At 38.2% G+C, this 23,167-nt stretch overlaps 1 protein-coding gene across 1 annotated transcript in view; it reads left to right on the plus strand.

Annotated features, from left to right (window-relative positions):
* Positions 1-23,167, plus strand: part of NBAS (neuroblastoma amplified sequence) — a 611,780-nt gene that overhangs the window by 357,656 nt on the left and 230,957 nt on the right. Inside the window, exons 36-38 of the mRNA XM_006880668.1 lie at positions 280-447; positions 10,022-10,135; positions 10,446-10,569. Of these exons, the coding sequence (XP_006880730.1) occupies positions 280-447; positions 10,022-10,135; positions 10,446-10,569 (406 nt within the window). The remainder of the gene's footprint in view (positions 1-279; positions 448-10,021; positions 10,136-10,445; positions 10,570-23,167) is intronic.

The following is a 23,167-nucleotide window of genomic DNA, read 5'->3' on the forward strand; positions in this document are numbered from 1 at the left end:
CCCAAAATCTCTGTAGATGTTCATTGAAATGAAAAATAAACAAACTAAATTAAATTAAAAAAAGACATGTTATGAAATAATTATATTGAAATAATATTGAGTAAAAAATTCCTCAGATGAAATATTAGTAAACTCGTGCGTTAACTTTTTTCTAACAAAGATGAATTTCTAAATTTATATATCTTCATGTCTAAAGACTGATATTTTAAAGTAGTCATTGTTACCACTCTGCTGTTTTAGAGACAATGTCTTTTTTGCCATTTTGTTTTTAAATTGTAGGATGAAGTAAATATTGCAGACAGCGGTTCAGCTGACCTATTACACTGGACCACTGCTACGACCATGAAAGTCCTTTCCAACACCACGACAACCACCAAAGCTGTGCTGCAGGCTGTCAGTGATGGGCAGTGGTGGAAGAAGTCTCTAACTTACCTGCGACCTCTTCAAGTATGCAAGGCTGCTCTCTTTTCCACCCTTTTCTTTTAATCTGTTTTGTAGTGTATATTTACTTATTAACACTACTTTGTAGTTGTTTTCACTATTACTGCATCTTTATCCTCTCTAAATTGTTGAAATAATGTTTTAAATACTCTTTGCCTCTCATCAGATAAGAAATGATTAATCTGTTTTATATAATGTAGTATATTTGAGTCCAGAATGAAGGTTGCTCAGTGGAGTGGATTTGTGGGGAGGGATTGTATAATAATGAAAGAATTTTCCTTTTACTTGTCAAAGACAAGAGCGAATTTGGAAAAGGGAGTGGGCAGGGAGAGAAGTGCAACAGTGAATGAATACCCTAAGTCTCTGTAAACTTTCATTAAAATTAAGTTTTTTAAAAAAAGAAATCTTAGAAAAGAAGTGGCCTGTTTTGTCCACAGGTTAAACATCCAGATCATACTATCCATGGATCAAAAATATTAGGGTAGGGGTGGAGAAAGGCACCTAGAAAGCATTTAAGTAGTAATGAGAGCAATCTCTCAAAAGCTCAGAGAGAGTATAAAGTCCTCTTTATATAAGATTTATAGTGAATTAGGTACTACAGCTAATGTATTGAGAATTTAATATATATATGCGAGCTTGTTTGTAGACTATATACAAATAGTATACTGTTTTCTACAAGGACTTTGGATTTTGGTATCCAAGGAGGATCCTAAAACCAATCCTTCCATAACTGCTTACAGAGGCTACCGATAGAAGTTAAAAGTGTTCTTTTGTGAGACAAAAAGTGAAATTATTTTAGCTCTGCTTTCTCACTTTTGCTTTGATTTTTAAGGCCAGTAGTTCAGGAATAGTGCTAGGAGATAGCTTGGGGACACTGAACGGACAGTTTAACTGATTATTTATTCCATTTCATACATAAGTGTCAGGACAGGCAATAGAGTGATTGAATTTTGCTTTATTTGACATTTCAACCCATTGCTCCCCTGCTGTTTTCTTTGTCTCCTCTCACTGAAATCTGTTAGTGTTAACCCTAGAAAACTAAGAAAAAGAAACACGTGTCCTTTTATCAGGTTATGTCAGATATTCGTTGAGTATCATATACATAAATTATTTAACAGGCATTTTATCTCTATAAATATATAATAGTAACTGAGTATGAAACAGTAAAATACTTTAGGCTAATTTTCTTCCTCTGTGGAATTTATATTATATTTTTGTTGTTGTTGCTTGCTGTCGAGTTGAGCACAACTCATAGTGACCCTATGAATAAAAGGCCGGAAGCCTTTCTACAACTATTGTCATTTTGCAAAGTTCAAGGAGTTTCCAGAAGCATGTTGTTTAGGAAGTGGATTCTTCTCTGCTTCAAAATCTGTTTTAAAATAGGAGCTCCACCAAACACTATCCACCATGGGTAAATGTTATGGCATTTGACACCCAGTGGCACAAGATTCAGCATCATAGCAACCCCAGGTTACCTTCGTGCAGTATATTGACAGAAAAGTGCTGGACCACTTAGCAGAATGTTCATCCAAGATGTAGTAACAACCAATGTTTAAATACAAAGGCCCTCCCTGACATCTTGTTGACTCTAAATATGAGGCTTAAATAAAAACCCAACCACTATAGTATGTTGTTGTTGCTGTTATGTGCTATTGAGTGGCCTGCTTATTATAGTGATCCTGTGTACATCAGCTCTGAACCCTTCTCCGTCTGCACTAGTCTCACTAATTCTGACGCATCAACCCCTGTTGCCTCAGATACTGTATCAATCCATCTCATCCTAGGTCTCCTTCTCCTGTGCTGTCCTTCCACTCTTCTGAGCATGATGTCCTTCTCCTAGAACTAGTCTCTCCTGGCAATGTGCCCAGAGTATTTGAAATGGAGCTTCAGAATTTTAGCCTCCAAAGAGAGACTTAGTTTTACCCTCTCCAAGAAGGACCAATTTGTTTTCTTGTCAGTTCATGGTATGTTCAAGACTCTTCTCCAGCACTACAACTTGAAGGAATCGAATCTTCTTCTGCCATCCTTAGTTATTGTCCAGCTCATTGTTAAGTCTAGAGACAAAGGTGCACCTAACCCAAGCCATGTCTTCTCAATTACTTGTTATGCTTTAGAGAGTTAGACAGTGTTCTATTAGGAGTAACAAATAGAATATGTATATAATGTAATGTAAGTTTTAATAAGACAACGAAAAGAAATAAAGGAAATTGAGAATGTGAAGTTCTATTTTAGATAGGAAAACAAGGTTTCTCAGAGAAGTTATTTTAAGCAGAAACCTGGTTGAGTCAAGTAGAACAAGTGTCAATCTCTGTGGAACACATATACTTGATGTCTTCATAGAGCACAAAACTGCCCAAAATAAACAATGAGGAGAGTAGGAGGCTATGATACCAAGTTCAAAGAGGAGAACATGTAAAAAATAGAGACTATGAGAAGAATACAGATTTTATTCATAGTCTGATGGGTGACTTCTGTAGAATTTCACTCAGTAAAACTTGTTAATTCCATGCTTTTGAGAAAACTAACTTTTCAATAGTGAGCTGTTTGTAGGGAGTCAGTTACAGAAACAAAGAGAGAGATCTTAACACATTTCTCCAGGTTCAAGAGATGATGATCATCATTTGGACTAGAGTGGTAATAGTGAGGAGAGTGCCTGGTTAAAGGAATATACTTTGTGAGCCTGCTTTTGTTCTGGATGTACAAAAGTACAGAATTAAGGATGATGGTCTGATTAGCTCAGTAAATGAAGAGAGCACTTCTGAGATGCTATGCTTATGTTAGGTTTTATTTTGGTTAGGTTCTGTCAAGGCAGTACCAATTTTTAGTGACCCTGTGTGGTATTAGAACTTTGTAAAATGGCTTTTCTATCCATTGTGTTAACCCCCACTGACTTCGTGTTCTTCAGCTATCTCAACAGCAAATCATAAACAACTGTGGGACCAATATAAGAGAGAGTGCTTTCCACACTGTAGAGATTGTGGTGCGAGATGGTGAAAGGCCTGTCGTAAGGTGTAACCTGACAGAACCTTGGAGATGGAGCCAAAATTAAAGGTTTTCTTTCTGGGTGACTGAATGAAGAGCTGATTTGTGACTGCTATGAGGCAAAACTTGCTAAATGATTGAGGAAACCAGAAGTTTATTTGTGCTGCTGAACTGAACGTTGGCTTCACATCTTAACTGAGAACCTGTCTGAACTGAGATGTGTGTCTTGCTGTTAGTCTGGCGTGGGGCTGCTGTTCACTAAAGCTGCACTTTCACCGTGAAATATCCTTTGTGTCCCCCACCCCACAACCTGTTTTTGTAATAAACCTTGTAACTGTGAATGAAGTCTTTGATTCAGTTTGCAACGAACATTGGACCTAACGATTCATGGAAATAGGAGCAGGAGCATGGGGGTTTGTATGCCTGGCCATGTAGTTATTTATTTAGTACTATTGATGTTATCTGGAAGCAGGAGCAGCATCCACTTCCGAAATGGCTTGCCTCCAGAAACTCTATGTATGAATGGCTTAAGCCATTCATTCATAGGGTCGCTATGAGTCGTCTACGACTCGACGGCATCAAACAACAACAACAACAACAACAACATAGATGTTATAGCAATTGGAGATCTGTCAAGCATGCAACCCAGATGAATTAATAATAATGGGTGGCCAGAATGTAAAAGTTGCTCATGGATAGGAAGACTCAGTATTGTGAAAATGGCAATACTACACGTTCAATGCAATCCCAATAAAAATACCAATCCCATTCTTCAACGAGATGGAAAAGGCAGTCTCCAGTTTCATTTGGAATGCAAAGAAGCCAGAATAAGCAAAGCACTCCTTAAAAATAGGAAAAAGGTAGAAAGCATCTCACTCCCTGATTTAAAATCCTACTACACTGCTGTGGTAGTTAAGACAGCGTGGTACTGGTGCAATGACAGACACATAGATCAATGGAATAAAATTGAGAACCTGGGAATCAGCCCATCTACCTATGGTCAACTGATTTTTGACAAGGAGATGCAATCAGTTAACTGGGGAAACAACAGCCTTTTAAACAAATGGTGTTGGAAAAATTTGAAAACTATCTGCAGAAGACTTATGCAAGATCCACACCTCACTCCATATAAAAAAACCAACTCAAGGTGGATCATGGATCTAGGACTAAAACCAAGGACTCTAATCTTTAAAGAAAAGCTTGGAAGAACTCTAGTAGTCCTAATCCAAAACATAACAGTCTTCCAAGTATCCTGAAAAATCTACAACCAGGAGAAGAGAAAACAAATGAATGGGGCCTTCTAAGAATCAAATGCCTATGCACATCCAAAAACTTTTCCAACAGGGTAAAAAGGGAAGCCACAGACTGGGAAAAAGTATTTAGTAATGACTTATCAGATAAGTGATTTATATCTAGAGTTTATAAAATAGTTGAGCATCACAACAAGATAAAGGTAAGTAATCCAATAGAAAAATGTGCACAGGATATGAACAGACACTTCATGAAAGAAGACATTCAGATGGCCAACAAGCACATGAAGAAATGTTCAAAATCCCTAGCTCTAAGAGAGATGGAAATCAAGACAACTATGAAATATCATCTCACCCCAGTAAGCCTAGCAGAATTTAACAGAGGAGCAAGCAACAAATGGTGGCGAGGTTGTGGAGAAACCGGAATCCTTATTCACTGTTGGTGAAAGTATAAAATGGTGCAACCACTGTGGAAAACGGTATGGTGCTTTCTCACAAAGTTGCAAATAGAGATAACATTTAACCCAGCAATTCTACTACTGGGAATATACCCCAAAGAGACTATAACCACCATCCAAGCAAATAAATATATACATATCCATGTTTATCGCAGCTTTGGTCACAATAGCAAAGAGTTGGAAACAACCTAAGTGCCCATCAATGAACGAATGGATAGAGAAGCTCTGGTATATTCACACAATGGAATACTACGCTGCATTGGAAAACAAGGAACTCATGCAATATTATTAAAAATGGGTGACCCTGGAGGACATTATTCGGAGTGAATTATCTCAGTCACAAAAGGACAAAAACTGCACAGTGCCACTGCTGTAGAATGGGACTGACAACAGGGTGGGGTAAGAATGACAAAAACTAGATGAAATGTATGCTGCATTGAAACGGATGAGGGGGAGAACAGTTTAAAAGCAATACATTATATGGCATTATGATTATCATAAGTGTCCAGAATGAAGGTTGCAGAGTGGAATATACTTGGGGTTGGGGGGCGCAGGGCGTTTGTATACCAATGAAGGAATTTTTCTTTTACTTTTCAGAGAAGAGCAAACTGGGGGTGGGGGAAGAAAAGTGCAACAATGAATTAATGGAAATCTAAAATCTCTGTAAATGTTCATTAAAATTAATAATAATAAAAAAAGAAAGAAAAAGTTGGGAGCAGGGTAGAGGGATTGGTAGTCTGAAAACATATAGACTCGGTGACAGAAAGAAGGTTGGGGATAGAATTATAGACTTCTGTACAATCAATGATTTATTCATTGCAAATGCCTTTTATAAGAAATGTAAACAGCACTTATACACATAGACTTCACCTAATGATCTACACAGTAATCAGATTGATTACATCTGTGGAAAAGTATCATTGGAGAAGCTCAGTATTGACTGTCGAAACTAGACCATCAATTATTCATATGCAAGTTCAAACTGAATCTAAAGAAAACTAAGTCTACAAGAACCAACATTTGACCTTGAGTTTTTCCTGCTTGAATTTCAAAACTGTCTTAGGAACAAGTTTGAGACCTTGAACACTAATGAGCAAAGACAGGATTAGCTGTGGGAGGATATCAAGAAAATCATACATGAGGAGGGGGAAAAGTCATTATAAAGACAGAAAGAAGAAAAGACCAAGATGGATGTCAGAAGAGACCCTGAAAATTGCACTAGAGCAATGAAAAGACAAAGCAGAGGGAAGAAATCAGGAAGTTAAGGAGCTGAAGAGATGGTTTCAAAAGTCAATTTGGGAAAACAAAGCCAAGTATTGAGATGTGCAAGGAAGTGTAGTCAGAAAATCAAAAGGGATGAACTTGCTCTGCATTTCTTATGCTAAAGGAACTGAAGAATAAATTCAATCCTCGAATTGCAGTACTTAAGGATGTGATAGTTAGAATGTTGAAGGGTAGATGTAGCATAAAAAGACATGGAAGGAGTGCACAGTCACTGTACCAAAAATAACTGGGTGGCACAGAAGAAGTTCATGAAATAATGTATGATCAAGAGGCAATGGTGATGCAGGAAGTTCAAGGCAAATTGGCAAAAAAACAAGGCCCCAGGAAGTGATGGAATGCTAATAGACGTATTTCAACAAATGGATGTAGCCCTGAACTTGCTCATCATGATAGAGAAGAGACTGAAATTTTTAATAAGCTTCAGTTTGCCTGGCTCCACAATCAACATTCTTGGTATCTGTATCCAGGAAATAAATCCTGCTTCCAGAAACCTCTCCAGAGTACTAAGGAGTAACAATATTAATCCAGAGACTAAGGTGTATCTGATCCAGGCCATGGTCTTTGCAATTACTTGCTATGCATCAGAGAGCTGGGCAGTGACTGAATGAAGGAAGAAGAAATGATGTCTTTGAGTTGTAGTGCTGGAGAAGAGCATTGGACACACCATGGACTGCCAAGAGAACAAACAAATCTGTCCTGGAGAGTGTGAGACCAGACTGTTCCTTGGAGGCAAGGATTTTGAAGCTCTGTCTCACATACTTTGGGCATGTTGCCAGGAGGGACCAGTCCTTGGAGAATTCATTATGTTTGGAAAAGTGGAAGGACAGCACAGGAAAGGAAGACCCCAAATGAGATGGATTGACACAGTAACTGGAGTAATGGGAGTGGTCGTATTAGAGACAGTGCGATTGGCTCAGGATAGAGTAGAGTTCAGAGCTATTGTAGATAGGGCCACTATGAGTCACATGTGACTGCCTGGCATATAATTACAACAGCAACATAAATGTTATTGATGGGGACACTTCTTCCTTCTTAAGTAGGTTGAAGTCATAATTGACCACCTGCATGCATATTCTATCTCCTTCTTTCACACCCTGTATGTACCACAGAATAAAACACTGAACAATACATTAGCATTCTCATTCTAACCTCTGTACTTAAGCCCTTAGTTAAAACCAGTATGCCTGTCCATCTAAATGAGGATCTTCATCTTTTTCTCTACCTTACCACACATGATGGCTTTCACAGATTGATCACATTCCTATGTGTTTTAGACAAAAGTTAGCACTCTCTATAGGGAATTGGCTTTTCCTAATAATATACCTACTGTGTGTGAGACATTTTCATCAACTTTGCTTCTAAGAAGCTTTCTGCCTGCATACGTCCCAAGACAGATCTGTTTGCTCTTTTGGCAGCCTATGGTTATACCATGAGCAACCATATCATCTGGTGATGTAGTCTGTAGGAGATTGTACTGTGAACTTAAAGGTCATGCCTCTGTAATGATTCAAATCTACTAGCAGCTTTGTGGAAGAAAGATGACGATTCTTCTGCCATGTGATTTATAGCTCAGGAACCTACTGGAAGCTTACCTATGAGTGGATTCTAGCCGAATAACAATGGTTCTGAGTTTTTGTTTAGTTTTTTTTCTTTTCTTTAGGGTGAACTAGTGGCAAAATAGGGAGCTCTGCTGGTCTAGAGGTTGGAAACTGCTTTGCAATCCTGAACCCACGTGGTTTAAATCCACAAGCTGCTTGGTGGAAGAAAGTTGGACAGTTTCCTCCTATGCAATTAAACTACCTCTGGAAACCTGCTGGAGGTTCAGCTATGGGTCGTTTCTGACTCAGTGCTATAGCTGTGCCAAAATAGTACAGGTTTCTAGAGTGATTGGTCAGTTGAGGGGGTGAGTGATATATTACATTTGTAATTAGGACCATTTGGCCTAGATTGTTATCTTGTGTTGTGCTTAGAGTGCCTGACTGTTATAATAACAGGGGAGGGGAAGGAACGAAGCAGGGGGAAGTCTGTCTAAAATGTAATGAGGTTGATGGGAGCATTGAGGCCATTTTGTTCATAATCCATTTCATATGCAATCTGAAGATAAAAATTATAGTTAAAATTTAAGTAGAACTTGACAGCATCCTTATCACACATTGTTCATCTTACCTCGCAATTGGTGTTTATTGATTTATTTTATTCAAAGGAAATAATAAACTACATACTGTCATGATAATTTTTAACTTGGAGCAAGGTGCCCCGTGAATTTAGTCTCCTCCCCCTCCACCAAAAAAACCACTTTCCACCCCTATTCCACATCCCACTTCCTGGCCTGGAATCGGGAAACAGGTGCTTTCTTCTGTTTCAGTGAGAGGGCTTCCAGATCCTTGAAGAAATGTTCTTGGGTTATAAACTTGGCAGAATACTTACTATATAAATTTTAAAAGGAGCTATGGTACTTCACTGATTAAATATCCTTTTCTAATAACATAGAAGTTAGCAGTTTGAATTTACCTCTCAGTCCGTGATAGGAAGATACATCAGTCTGCTTCCATTAAGATGTGTAACCTTAGAAACTCTGCAGGGAAATTCTAATCTGTCCTTTTTAGTCACTATATAGTGGAATCAACGTGATGTAAGTGGATGTGGTTATTTATTTATTAATTTAGTTAGTGTTGGATACATTTTAAAAGAGGGAAAACATTTATAAGTTTACCACAGTAAATTTTCAGAATAAAAAAGAATGGAGATATCTTACCCTTTTTGCACCAGAGAAATTATTATTACTTAAAAAAAAATATCCACCGAGCATCTGTATGTCTTCTTATATGGTATAAAAAAGCTTGATTGTATTTCATATGCTATGTTCTAGATTACAAAGGGTAGGGGTATTTCTCTTTTGTTTTCCAGGTTCACAGGGCTCAGGTAGAAGTCATCATTGTCATGAGTAAGAGTTGTAGAGAAGGTGGGAATAATGAAAGTTGCCTCTCACATGATCTTGGTCTTGCCTTGATCTTGTAAAATTTCATCAGATGGGGACACTTGAGCTGGGATTACATGAACAAGTAGAATCTAACTAGATGATCAGTCTTCTTGGTCAGGACTCTGACAATGGGAGAAAAAACAACCCAGAGAGTTGTAGGATATGTATAATGCAACAGTTTAAGTAGAATGGAGAGTTTGCAAGCAAAAATATCAGGAGATAAAGTTTTTGGGCACATTGTGGAACAATTTAAATGTTATATTGCACTTGCCTGTTTACATTGTTCAAAGCTTCGAAATATTTTTTTTAACTATGGAATGGCATATACAAAATTATATGTAGAGTTATTATTCTGACTATTGGCTAGAGAACCAGTCCTATATTTTCACCGAGTGATTTAGTGTTCCTCTTTCATTAATGTCAAAATGGCCAGGACAGCCAAAATCTTTCATAGATCTGGGTTGAAGTTGTCCTTAAAATGTCGTTTTTAATTTTACCTTCATGACTGTGGCATCCTTACACTCTCTCTCTTAACCACAGAAAGGATATTGGCCACTCACTCCTGAAATCAGCCTCTCTCTTTCTCAATTTTACTTATTCCTTGTTCTTCACTTTGTTCTATTTAGGGGCAAAGATTTGATAGTGCTTATCAAATTAGAAGTACAGCCAATGAAGATCTAGAAAAACAAGGTTGTCATCCATTTTATGAATCTGTTATCGCCAATCCTTTTGTTACTGAGGTAAGGACAAGATACATAAAAATACAAGATTTAACTGTCATGCAAATGTAAGTCTTTTAGTTTTAAGAAAAGCAAAGAATTTTCTGAAAATACAGTTTTTGCTTCTGGATAAATGAGTTTATATTATTTATTTAACAATTAAATTATTATGACATTTCATGAAATTATGTAATGTCTTTCATCTTTTATGTAAAATAATATGCCTTAGTATCCGAGAAGTTACCACTGAAGCCATCAAAAGACAGAAAATGATATTTTCTAATACATGTTCAGTACTCCTCTAAACAGTGTAACTACTTCTTTCGTCTAGTCTGAAGGAAACTATAATACCTATCAACACATTCCAATGGAAAGCTTTGCAGAAGTATTACTGAGAACTGGAAAACTGACAGAGACAAAAACTGAAGGGGAAGAAGTATTTCCAACAACAGAAGGTAAGAGAGGTTATGATTTTCTAAAAAAATAAAAAACAAGTTGAGTGATAGAGTGTTCTTGAGTTTGCGTACTGTAAAGTCGAAATGACCTATAGCTGACCCTCCAGTGGGTTTTCAGTGGCAGTTAATCACACAGAAGAAGGAGATTGTCCATCTTTCTCCTGTGGAGCAGCTGGTGGCCTTGAACTGTGTGCCTTAGGGATTGTAGCACAGCTTCCTGCCACTAGGCCACCACGGACTGCTAATAATTTTCAATGAGTTGATGCCATCATTCATTTAGTCATTCATTCGAAAGTCTTATTTTCAATGTTTATTCTTTTTATACATATTAATATTGAGAGACTGAAAGGTTAAACAACATAAAATCTCTGTGTTTACATTGATGACTATGTAAAGTGATTTTTATAGTGACAAATACAGAGTAAACTTGATAAGTATTCATTTTATTCCCTTCTTTTGTGTATTACTTAAAAACGTGAGTAATTTGCTTCATGGAATATAGATGCATATTGCATCTCGAAAATTTTCTTTGTTGGGTGTACCTTTGTAAAAGAATTGCTTTGGGAAAATCTGCTGTTAGGAACCTTTCTACAGTACTGAAAAGCAACGATGTTAGTTTAAAGACTAAAATGAACCTTCTCTAGGCCATTATCTTCACAATTACGTGCTGTGCATTAGTGAACTGGACAGTAATAAAGGATGACAGAAGAAGAATCAATGCCTTCAAGTTATAGTGCAGAAGAGTCTTAAAGATACTATGGACCACCAAAAAAAATAGGTCAGTCTTGGAGAGGGTGAAACCAGGTTTCTCCTTGGAGGCTAGGATTTTGAAGCTCAATCTCACATACTTTGGACATATAACCAGGAGCGACTGATCCTTGGAGATGGACATCATGCTCAGAAGTGTAGAGGGACAGTGCAGAAGAGGAAGACTCTGGATGAAATGGATTGATACAGTAACTGGGACAATGGAGTAGATGTGTCAGAATCCGTGAAACTGGCTCAGGACAGGGCAGGCTTCAGAACTGCTGTACATAGGGTCACTGTGAGTTTCAGGTGACTAGATGGCAAGTAATAACAACCTTTGTACAATCCACAAGGACTACGTGGAGATGGCCATGTCTGACCTTTATCAACTTCACCAAAGAGGATTGTCCATAGCATCAATAACACAAAACCAGTTCCTATTTCTACTCATCTCAACACCAATCTTACTGCTTTTCTGGGTCTAAAATCCAAAGTGACATCTCACAGTCCACTATATCAAGGAAGTCAAAACATTATAATCCAGGTTAATAATAGTCGAGACAGCTCCCGAAATGTGCACACACACCTTGGCCTCGAGTCTTCAGACTAGTGTTTCCCAAGTTTTCAGTCTTGCCAAAATTGGCTCTCTCACCATAAAAGGTCCCTTCTCATATCATGTCTGCAGTTTGGCCATAGATATTGCTGCTTGAGCAAGTATGGCATTCCACCATTGTTTTGTTTCTTGTTTAAGTGGTTCCAGAAGATCTGTTTCTCTCTCACTACCGTCTTGCTTAGTTCAATGGTGAGACTAGCCCGTCCCCTTGTAAATTGTTGAGACTGACCAGTTCCCTTGTGTATAGGTTAACATGCCCTATTTCCATATTCCCAACCATCTGCATAGCATCTTCTCTCCTTAGTACAATAATTACTTCAATGTAAAATAGTTCTTAATCTTTTAGCTTGGAAAGACAATTTTTAATAATAAACATTAGAGACTTAGAGCCTTTCAATGCAGAAGTCAGTGTATATAAGTTTAACAAAGACACTGAATCATTTAAACTTTTTTTAGCCTCCTTACTTTATTTCATGTTTTGATTTCTTCTTGTCCGTTTTTCTCTATTCTGATAGTCTTAATGAATACTCAAGATTTCAAAGGTTGCTAAAACTTTAGCGTATTTTTCCTGTATCCCAGGCATCAGTCAGAAGGAAAAGCAAGGAATAAAACAACTTTTTGGGAAATCTTATCTGTACTTTGCACTTGGATATTATTGGCCTCTTTTTACTACCAGTAATCTTGGACATTACTGTCTTTTACTTGAGCACACTCTTCTGTAAAAGTTGAGCTCTATTATAAGGCAAAAGCAAGAAATATATGCTGTGAATGAAATTACTGTATTCACTATTATGAGTCACTTTTAGGTAATATTTTTTCCCCAAAATAACAGGCTTTTGAAAACCCTTTGTACAGTAGAGCACACTTAGACTAGCAGATATTGCAACTAAGACTGAGCCCTCAAATACGGAAACACAAAGGAGGAGGAAGAGTTGTACACAGACACTAGTGATTTTAACGTGGAATGTGAGAAGTCTGAATGTACGGAAATTTGATAGTATTAAGAAAGAAATGGAACATAGGAGCAGCCAGGAAATTAAAAGGTGCATTGCCATGGGAAAGTCTGCTGTTAGGGACCTCTCCAAAGTACTGAAGAGCAATGGATACAGGCCATGGTCTTCACAATCGCTTGTTATGCATCAGAGAGTTGGACAATGACTAAGGAGGATAGAAGGAGGATTGATGCCTTTGAGCTGTGGTGCTGTAGAAGAGTATTGAGAATACCATGGACTGCTAGGAAAACAAACAGATTTGTCCTGGAAAGGGTTAAACCGGGTGGCTCCTTGGAGGCAAAGATTCTGAGGCTCCGTCTAACATACTTTGGACATGTTGTGAGGTGGGACCGGTCCCTGGAGAGGGATATCATGCTTGGGAGGGTGGAGGGACAGTGCAGGAGAGGAAGGCCCTCTATGAGGTGGATTGATTCAGTGACTGGGATAATTGGGATGGGAGTGTCAGAGACAGTGCGATTGGCACAGGACAGAGCAGAGTTTAGGGCTGTTGTACATAGGGTCGCTATTAGTCGCAAATGACTCGATGGCACATAACAACAACAACAACAGGTATTGGTGAAATGAGATGGATTGGCATATGACATATTGAATCAGATGACAATAAGATCTATTATGCCAGTGATGAAAAGGTGAGGGAAATTGAGGCTGCTTTCATAGTTTTAAAAAGTAATTTCTAAATAAACAAACAAAAAAGTCATTTCTAGATTCATCTTGAAATACAGTGTTGTGAGTGACAGGGTAATAGGCATATGCGTACAAGGAAGTCCAGTGTATGCTGCTATCATTCCAATATATGCACCAATAACCAGTGCCAAAGAGAAGGAAATAGAAGATTTCTACCAACTTTTGCAGTTGGAAATTGATTGAATATTTAAGCAAGATAAGTTAATTATAATGGGTGGCTGGAAGGCAAAAGTTGGGGAAAGAGAAGGATCAGTAGTTAGATAACATGGACTTGGTGACAGAAAATGAAGAATGATAGAATTCTATATAATTAATGAGTTATTTATTGCAAATACTTTTTATAAGAAACACAAGCACGGGCTACAATATGGTTTTCACTTGATGGTTTTGTAGGAATCAGGTAGATTACATCTTTGGAAAGAATCGTTGGAGAAGTTCAGTTTCAGCTGTGAAAACTAGGTCAGGTGCTGATTGTGGAGCAGACCACCAACTACTCATATGCAAGTTTAAGCTGAAGCTAAAGAAAATTAAAAGCATAAGAATAAAAATTTTACCTGGAGTCTATCCCACTCAAATTTAAAAATAATCTCAGGAACAGATTTGAGGCCTTGAACACCAATAAGTGAAGACCAGATGAGCTGTGGGAGGATATCAAGAATTTAATCTATGAGGAATGCAAAAAAGTCATTACAAATATAGAGAAAGGAGAAAAGACCAAGAATGGATGTCAGAAGAGACTCTAAATACTGTACTAGAATGCTGAGAAGCAAAAACAAAGGGAATAAATAAATTAAGGAGCTGAACAGAAGATTTCCAAGGGCAGTATGGTAACACACAAAGCAAAGTATTATAATGAAATGTAGAAAGAGCTGGAGTAAAAAAATCAAAAGACCTGAACTCAGCATTTCTTCAACTGAAGGAACTAAAAAATAAATTCAAGTCTCGAGTTGTCATACTTAGGGATGCTTTGGGAAGAATGCTAAATGATCCAGGAAGCATTAAAAGAAGATGGAAGGGAGTATACGGAGTTATTGTACCAAAAGGAGTTAGCTGACACAGAAGAATTTCATGAAAAGATGTATAAACAAGAGCCTGTGGAGATGAAGAAGTTGAAGCTTTTCTGAAAAAAAAATTGGCAAAAAACTAGGCCCCCGGAATTGACAGTATGACAAACAGACACTGCCCTGGATGTGCTCACTAAGTTGTGCCAAGAAATCTGGAGGACAGATGCCTGGCCAACTGACTGGAAGGGATCTATATTTGTTTCCATTACAAAGAAAGGCTGCTCAACAAGAGCACAGAAATTATCAAACACTGTCTTTAATATCACATGCAAGCAAGATTCTGCTGAAGATTATCCAAAAATGACTGGAGTAACACGTCAACAGAGAACTGCCTCAAGTGCAGGCTTTATTTAGAAGAGGCCGTAATACTAAGAATATTATAGCTATTGTTAGATGGATCTTGGCAGATAACGGAGAATACCAAAGGAATGTCTATCTATGTTTCATTGACTGTGCAAAGGCATTTGACTGTGTGGATCACCACAAACTTTAACTAACTCGGAGAAAATCCTATAACACTTGATTGTAGGTGTCTGAAACCTATACTGGGCCAGGAGGCAGTTGTCTTAATAGAGCATGGAAATGGTTCAAAATCGGAAAGAGTGTATGCTAAGAATGTATCTTATCTCTATACCATTTAAGTTTGTATGTACAACAGATCATCCAGAAGGCTGGGTTCTATAATGAGAATTGTGGCATTGGGATTAGAGAAAGATTCATCAACAACCTGTGTTATGCAGATTACACAACCCTGCTTGTTTAAACTGAAGAAGACCTGAAGGGCTTGCTGCAGACGGTCAAGTACTGAAACCTTCGGTATGGATCGAAGCCCAACAAAACAAAGCTCAAGAAAACAAAGGTTCTCACCATTGGTCTAATTTGCAGCATCATGATAGATGGTGAAAAGACTGAGGTTAACAGCTTTCGTTTGCTTGGCTCCAGAGTCAACACTCTTGGTACCAGCAGCCAGGAAATCAGAAGATGAATTGCATTGGGAAAGTCTGTCGGTGACCTCATCAGAGTACTGACAAGCAGTGATGTCATTCTGGAGACTAAGGTGCACCTGATTTAGGCCATAGTCTTCACAGTTACCTCTATGTGTCAGGGAGTTGGGCAATGTCTAGGGATGATAGGAGAATTGATGCCTTTGAGTTGTGGTGCTAGAGAAGAGTATTAAATATACCATGGACTGCTAGGAGAACAAACAGATTCGTCCTGGAGAGGGTGGATCCAGGCTGCTCATTGGAGGCAAGGATTCTGTGGCTTCCTCTGACATACTTTGGACATGTTACAAGGAGGGACTAGTCAGTCCTTGGAGAGGGACGTCATGCTTGGAAGGGTGGAGGAACAACGCAGGAGAGGAAGACCCTCAATAAGACGGATTGACTCAGTGACTGGGATAATGAGGTTTGGTGTGTCAGAGACAATAAGGTTGACACAGGATAGAGCAGGGTTCAGGGCTACTGTACTCAGTGTCACTATGATTCACAAGTGACTCAACACATAACAACAACAATATTTTTTTCAGTTAATATTTATGAGCATTTGAAAAAGGTGAAGTCAGTAGCCTTGCTTCATCCACGGTGTAGGGACTCTTAAATGCTATAAATTTTAATTACTTTTTCTTCTAGTTGAAATACATGATTTCTTATATTTTATCATTCTGTAGTCTACATATTTTATTTTGTGGATACATTTATTTTTTTTAACTAAAAAACTTGATTAATGGTATATCTTATAATAGATGTTGAGTCATTATAAAGATTATACATTTTTATTTTTCCTTTTAAATATTCTCTCTTTCACTTGTCTTAAATCAGTTTTCTGTGAATTTGGTATTGACTATTACAGTAATTTATAAAGTTATATTCTGAGCTTTAAGAAAATGCTAGAGTAGATGTAGAAATATTCCCTATTTAAATGACATAATCATGGATTGAGTTAATAGTTAGAACGTTTGCAAACTAAGTCTTATAATATTTTCATTTTTTTTTATTTTAGAGGAAACACACCTAGGATATGAGTGCTTTTAATACAGAAATTCATACCAAAGGAACCGTATAGTAAAGGTCCGAAGGACAGATTCCTTCTCTCAGAGACTGTTAGGTGCAGTTGAGTTATGTACAACTCATAGCAATCCTGTGAACAATGGGTCTGGAGCTTGCTTGTCCTGTGCCATTTGTCATCACTGATATATTTGAGTCCATTGTCACAGTCACTATGTTAGTCATCTCATTAAGGATCTTCCTGCCTTTCTCTGACTCACCACATTTTTAAGCATGATGTCATTTTAAGAGGACAGGTAAAAGTAATTCGAAATCCTCATGATTCCAAAGGCTGCCCCCTTATAATAATATCTCCAAAAAATATGTGAGATATTGCCTCCAATGAGGAAGTACCCTGTTTGCACTTTTTCTAAGAAATTGTTCTTTTAGCAGTTGATGGGATACTTAGTACTCTTCTCCAAAACTACAATTCAAAGTCATCTCCTGTCTTTAGTCATCGTCCAATTTTCAGATGCATAACAAATAATTGAAAAATGCCATGACTTGAGTCAGATGGACCTTAGTCTTTAAATTAGCATTATTGCTTTTCAATGTTTTAGAGAATTCCTAGAAAGCATGTTTATCTAATGCAACATCTTTTTCTTTTTTGACTTCTGGTACTAAGTGTGTTGATTATGGATTCAAGTAAGATGAAATTGTTGACGACTTCATTCTTTTCTCCATCTGATGATGCTGCCCATTGGCCCAGTGGTGTTGATTTTTTAATATCCCTGTTGAAGGCAACAGTCATTGGTCTTCTGCAGCAAACATTTTAAGTCCTCATTGCTTTCAGCAAGTGGTTATGTCAAGCAATTTGTTGATACATTCTTCTTCTCAAATTGATTAATCCATTGATTCAGATTTCTGGTGTTTGCAGAGCTACTTTTGAAGAGACAGGGAAAGTACTTGGCCTCCTTTGTTATAGTCTGACACTAAATTATGAGGCACCAAAATGAATTTGTAACATAAAATCAGTGAACTGGTTTGAAGAGCTAAGTAAGGAAGGCATAGTGAATCAGACAGTCTGCCTCCAGTTCTCTGTCTAACCCTGTGTGCATTACTTATTGACAGAATGGATTTTGAGTGCCTGTGTGCACTAGATACTGTGCTAGGAATTTCCAATATAAAGTTGAAGATATAGTCTCCACCTTTAGAGGATTTTCTATCAAGTCAGCATGAGTAGACTGACAAAAATCCAAATAGTAAAGGCAAAGATAGATAAATGCAAGAGGTTCTAGGATTGTAGATGTGTGAGTCGAGTGAAAAGATGGTGTGAGACACTGACATTATTTGTTCTGAAGAATGAGTAACAGCTGTCTATATGGTAAACAGTACACCTTTTATTGAGATGATCTGTAAATTCAGGAGAGATAGGCTCAAGAAAGAATACAATTCCAGGAACAAAAAATAAATCATAATTTTTCTGGAATTTATAAATTATTCTGGTACCTGGAGCGAAGAAATAATTTTATGGTAGGCAGGAGAAGACTTGCAAGCTTTGTTAACCATTTAAAACTTTCAGTCTTCTGCTGGAGACTAGAGAGATTTCAAGCAGAAAGGCTATTATTTATCCTTTTCTTTACCTTTGGTTTCCTTATCACCAAAATAGGCTTAACAACTTGTTTCTTACTGGGCGGTGTTACCTAACTGGACTGTTACCCTCTATTTACATCATGTTGGAGCTGTCTCTTTTATACCTTGGTTCCCTTGTCTTCCATTATCTTCTTTGCTGCCACGTTAACTCAACCCATTGCCATGTAAGTGATTTTGAATCATAGCAACCCTGTGAGACAGAGTGAAACTCTATGGCTATAAATCCTAAATCTTTATAGAATCAAACTGCTGGTCTTTCTTTTTAACATCAGCTGATGGAGTTGAACCATTGACTTTTGGGTTATCAGCCACATGAACACTTAACCACTGCTTTACTGGAGCTTTTGCTTAGGTCAGTCCAGTTAAAAGTTCTCTTCATTTTCAGGTCTATGTAGTGGTTTACATCCTGGTTTCACGTAACCATCATACTGTTGTTGTTTACTGTTAGGGAATTGACTGTCATTTCATCGTGACGCAGATTACATTGAAACTCGTATCATTCTACTTCCTGTCCCTGCTCAGGCATTTGTAATCCATATGTAGAATCACCTAGAGTATTTTTAACAATTGCTAAACATGAGATTCACTGCTGACTATTTATTTCAGGATATTTAGAATGGCTCTCATGCACCAAATATTAGAATTTGTTGTGAATATTAGATTCTGTTGTGAAACCATGATGAAAACTCTGAAAAGTTTCTGTGATGATATTGGATTCTCCCTAGTTGACTATGACTCTGGACAATGGGCTTAAGTGTGTCAGAGATTGTGAGGATAACACGGATAGGACAATGTATATAGGGTCAGTATGAGTTGTACTTGACTTGACAGTACCTACAAAAACCATCGTTTATCCATTCTTCAGACTGTCCTGTACTTCCTCACAGTACTTACTGCAGAGTGATACCAGGGCTCACATGGCATTTTTGAAGAAAATTATCTGCATCTGATCTCTTAATTTTGAAAATAAAATACTGAATGCCATCTGTGATTTTAATACTTTTTTTGTGATGTGTTTTATTGTTATTATTATTAATTTCAATGAACATCTACAGAGATTTTAGAATTCCATTCATTCATTGTTGCACTTTTCTCCCCACCCACTCACCCCCACCCCAACCCCAGTTCGCTCCTCTCCTTGAAAAACAAAAGAAAAACTCCTTCACTGGTACACAATTCCCCCACCCCCACGCCCACATCCCCACTCCCACCCCAAGTATACTCCACTCTGCAACCCTCATTCCAGTCTCTTATGATAATCATAATGCCCTAAAATATATTAAACTATTCTCTCCCTCATCGGCTTCAATGCAGTAAACATAATTTATCCAGTTTTTCTCATTCTTACCCCCACCCCAATGTCAGCCTCATTCTACAACAGTGGCACCATATAATATTTGTCCCTTTGTGACTGAGATATTTCACTCAGCATAATGTCCTCCAGAGTCACCCATTCTGAATAAAATTGCATGAGTTCCTTGTTTTTCAAAGCAGTGTAGTATTCCATTGTGTGAATATACCACAGCGTCTCTATCCATTTGATTTTAATACATTTTCTGCAAACTAGAAGTACAGGATAGTGGAATAGTGCGTTCAATATTATAGGTCTCAAAAAATCATGCACAATGCTAGTAGTATGTGACTCATAATCATTGGGGTAGTAAGTTGACTACATGCTCTTGGTTAATCTGAATCTACATTTTTGGGTGGGTATATAGAACTGTGGTGGAAGGATTGGTGGAAGAACTATTAACAATCTTCATTATGCTGATGACACAACCCTGCTTGCTGAAACTGAGGAAAATCTGAAATGCTTGCTGCAGAGGGTCAAGGACTGCAGCCTTCAATACTGATTGAGGCTCAAAGTCAAAAAGACAAAGATTCTCACCAGTGGACCAATTGGCAACATCAAGATGGATGGTGAAGAGATGTTGTTGTTGTTGTTATGTGCCGTCGAGTCACTTCCGACTCATAGTGACCCTATGCACAACAGCCCTAAACCCTGCTCTATCCTGCGCCAACCGCACCGCCTCTGACACACCCATCCCAATTACCCCAGTCACCGAATCAATCCATCTCATAGAGGGTCTTCCCCTCCTGCACTGTCCCTCCACCCTCCCAAGCACGATGTCCCTCTCCAAGGACCCGTCCCTCCTGGCAACATGTCCAAAGTATGTCAGACGAAGCCCCAGAATCCTTGCCTCCAAGGAATACCTTGGTTTAATCCTCTCCAAGATGAATCTGTTTGTTTTCCTGGCAGTCCATGGTACATTCAGTACCCTTCTCCAGCACCACAGCTCAAAAGCATCCACTCTCCTTCTGTCCTCCCTAGTCATTGTCCAACTCTCTGATGCATAGCAAGCGATTGCAAATACCATGGCCTGTATCAGGCGCACCTTAGTCTCCAGAGAGACACCGTTGCTCCTGAGTACCTTAGAGAGGTCCCTAACAGCAGACTTTCCCATCGCGATACGCTTTTTGATTTCCTGACTGCTGGTGCCAAGAGTGTTGACTGTGGAGCTGAGCAAACTGAAGCTGTGAACACTCTCAATCTCTTCGTCATCCATCCTGACGCTGCCAATTGGTCCAGTGGTGAGAATCTTTGTCTTCTTGACACTGAGCCTTAGTCCATACTGAAGGCTGCAGTCCTTGACCCTCCGCAGCTAGTGCATGAGGTCCTCCTCAGTTTCAGCAAGCAGGGTTGTGTCATCTGCATAACGCAGATTGTTAATAGATCTTCCACCAATCCTGATGCCACAATTCTCCTCATAGAGATTGTAAACGCCTTTAGTTTGCTTGGCCCCACAGTCAACACTCTTGGCACCAGTAGCCAGGAAATAAAAAAATGTTATTGTGATGGGAAAGTCTGCTGTTAGGGACCTCTCCAGGGTACTGAAGAGCAATGGTGTCACTCTGGAGACTAAGGTGGATCTAATACAGGCTATGGATTTTGCAATCACTTGTTATGCATCAGAGAGTTGGACAATGACTAGGAAGAATAGAAGGAGAATTGATGCCTTTGAGCTGTGGTGCTGGAGAAGAGTATTGAATGTACCATGGACTGCCAAGAAAACAAACAGATTCGTGCTGGAGAGGGTTATACCAGGCTGTTCCTTGAAGGCAAGGATTCTGGCATACTTTGGTCATGTTGTATGGAGGGACTGGTCCTTGGAGAGGGCCATCATGTGTGGGAGGGTGGAGGGACAGCGCAAGGAGGGAAGAAGACCCTCTATGAGGTGGATTGATTCAGTGACTGGAGTAATCGGGATGTATGTGTCAGAGGCAGTGCAATTGGCACAGGATAGAGCACAGTATAGCGCTGTTGTACATCGGGTTGCTATGAGTCGCAAGCGACTCAACGACATATAACAACAACAACAACATAAACCCAGTAGTTTCTGTGAAATTTTAAAGAGAAAACAGGGATTTTCTTCTTGTTCAAATGTTTCTTCAAATTACTTTTTTGAATTACTATATTTTAAAATTCCAAAAGTGGAAAGAATCTAAGCCCCTTGAAGAATTTAGAAATAATTTCAGATATTATTGAACTGAGTAGGAAAATACCCCATTTTTGGCACACCTGCCATGTATATTTTTTTTAAAAACTTGTAGTGGTGATTGAAATAATAGTCCTTTTTCTACACATTTTAATTTATAATTATAGTATATTTAAAATATACTATTTTTTAGCTTTTTTATAATAAAGCTTGTGTCAAGAGATTCATCACAATTGAAGAGTGGCATAGATTAAATGACTCAAAAATCGTGCTAAATATGTGAATGCTGACTTTGCTTCTCAAGTAGGTCATAATGCAAATGAAACTTCTCTACATGATCAGACTCTAAATTATTTTAATAAAATTGATGAAAAGAATTTTATGCAGACTAGCTGACAAAAATTGATCATTATTTATTTTGCTAAATGAGTGATTTAATGGCTAATGATTTTCAAATCAATAATGTGAGCAACTTTCCTCTGTGAATTTAGTTCTAGGATTGAATTTATCATTGAGTGCCTTCCAAAGGCACTTATTTTGCTCAGAATTAGTGCCTGGAGGCTTAGGAATAGAGTTCATCTGATTTTGACTTTGTAATTTGTTTAGAAAATGATTATATTCAAGGTTTAAAAGTAGCATTGTAATTCAAATTTCTACACTGAATATATGGCAGGGGTTTATGTGTTTATTTATATTTCAGTATATAATAAATGATGATGATGTTACTGTTTTTATGTGTCATTGAGTTGACTTCTGAACCCTACCCTGTCCTGAGCCAGTCTCATTGCCTTCTTCACACCTCCCCCAATTACTGTATCATTCTATCTCATCCAAGGTCTTCCTCTCCTTTGCCCTCCCTCCATCTTCCCAAGCATGATATCGTTTTCCAAGGATTGGTCTCAGTTCAAGAACTGGTCTGTCCTGGCTGCATGTCCAAAGTGTGTGAGACACAGCTTGAAAATTCTTTAAAAAAAAAATTTAAAAGTTTTTTTTTTCTTGCCTCCAAAGGGCAACTTGTTTTCACCTTCTCCAGGACAAACTCATTTGTTCTCTTGACAGTCTGTGGTATGTTCAATGGTTTTCTCTGGCACCACAACTCAAAGGCATTGGTTTTTCTTCTGTCATCTTTAGTCATTGCCAACTCTCTGATTATGTAGCTAATAATTGCAAAGATCATGGCCTGCATCAGGTGTACTTTAGTCTCTAAACCGACATTGTTATTCTTTAGCACTCTGAAGGGTTCTATGACAGCAGATTTACCCAATGCAATTTGACTCTGAGAAGAATGGGAATCCCAGAACATTTAATTGTGCTAATGCGAAACCTATACTTGGACCAAGAG

Source organism: Elephantulus edwardii, unplaced genomic scaffold (assembly GCF_000299155.1).
Source record: "Elephantulus edwardii isolate Elephantulus edwardi_28Jun2011 unplaced genomic scaffold, EleEdw1.0 scaffold00009, whole genome shotgun sequence".
NCBI classification, from domain to species: domain Eukaryota; kingdom Metazoa; phylum Chordata; class Mammalia; order Macroscelidea; family Macroscelididae; genus Elephantulus; species Elephantulus edwardii.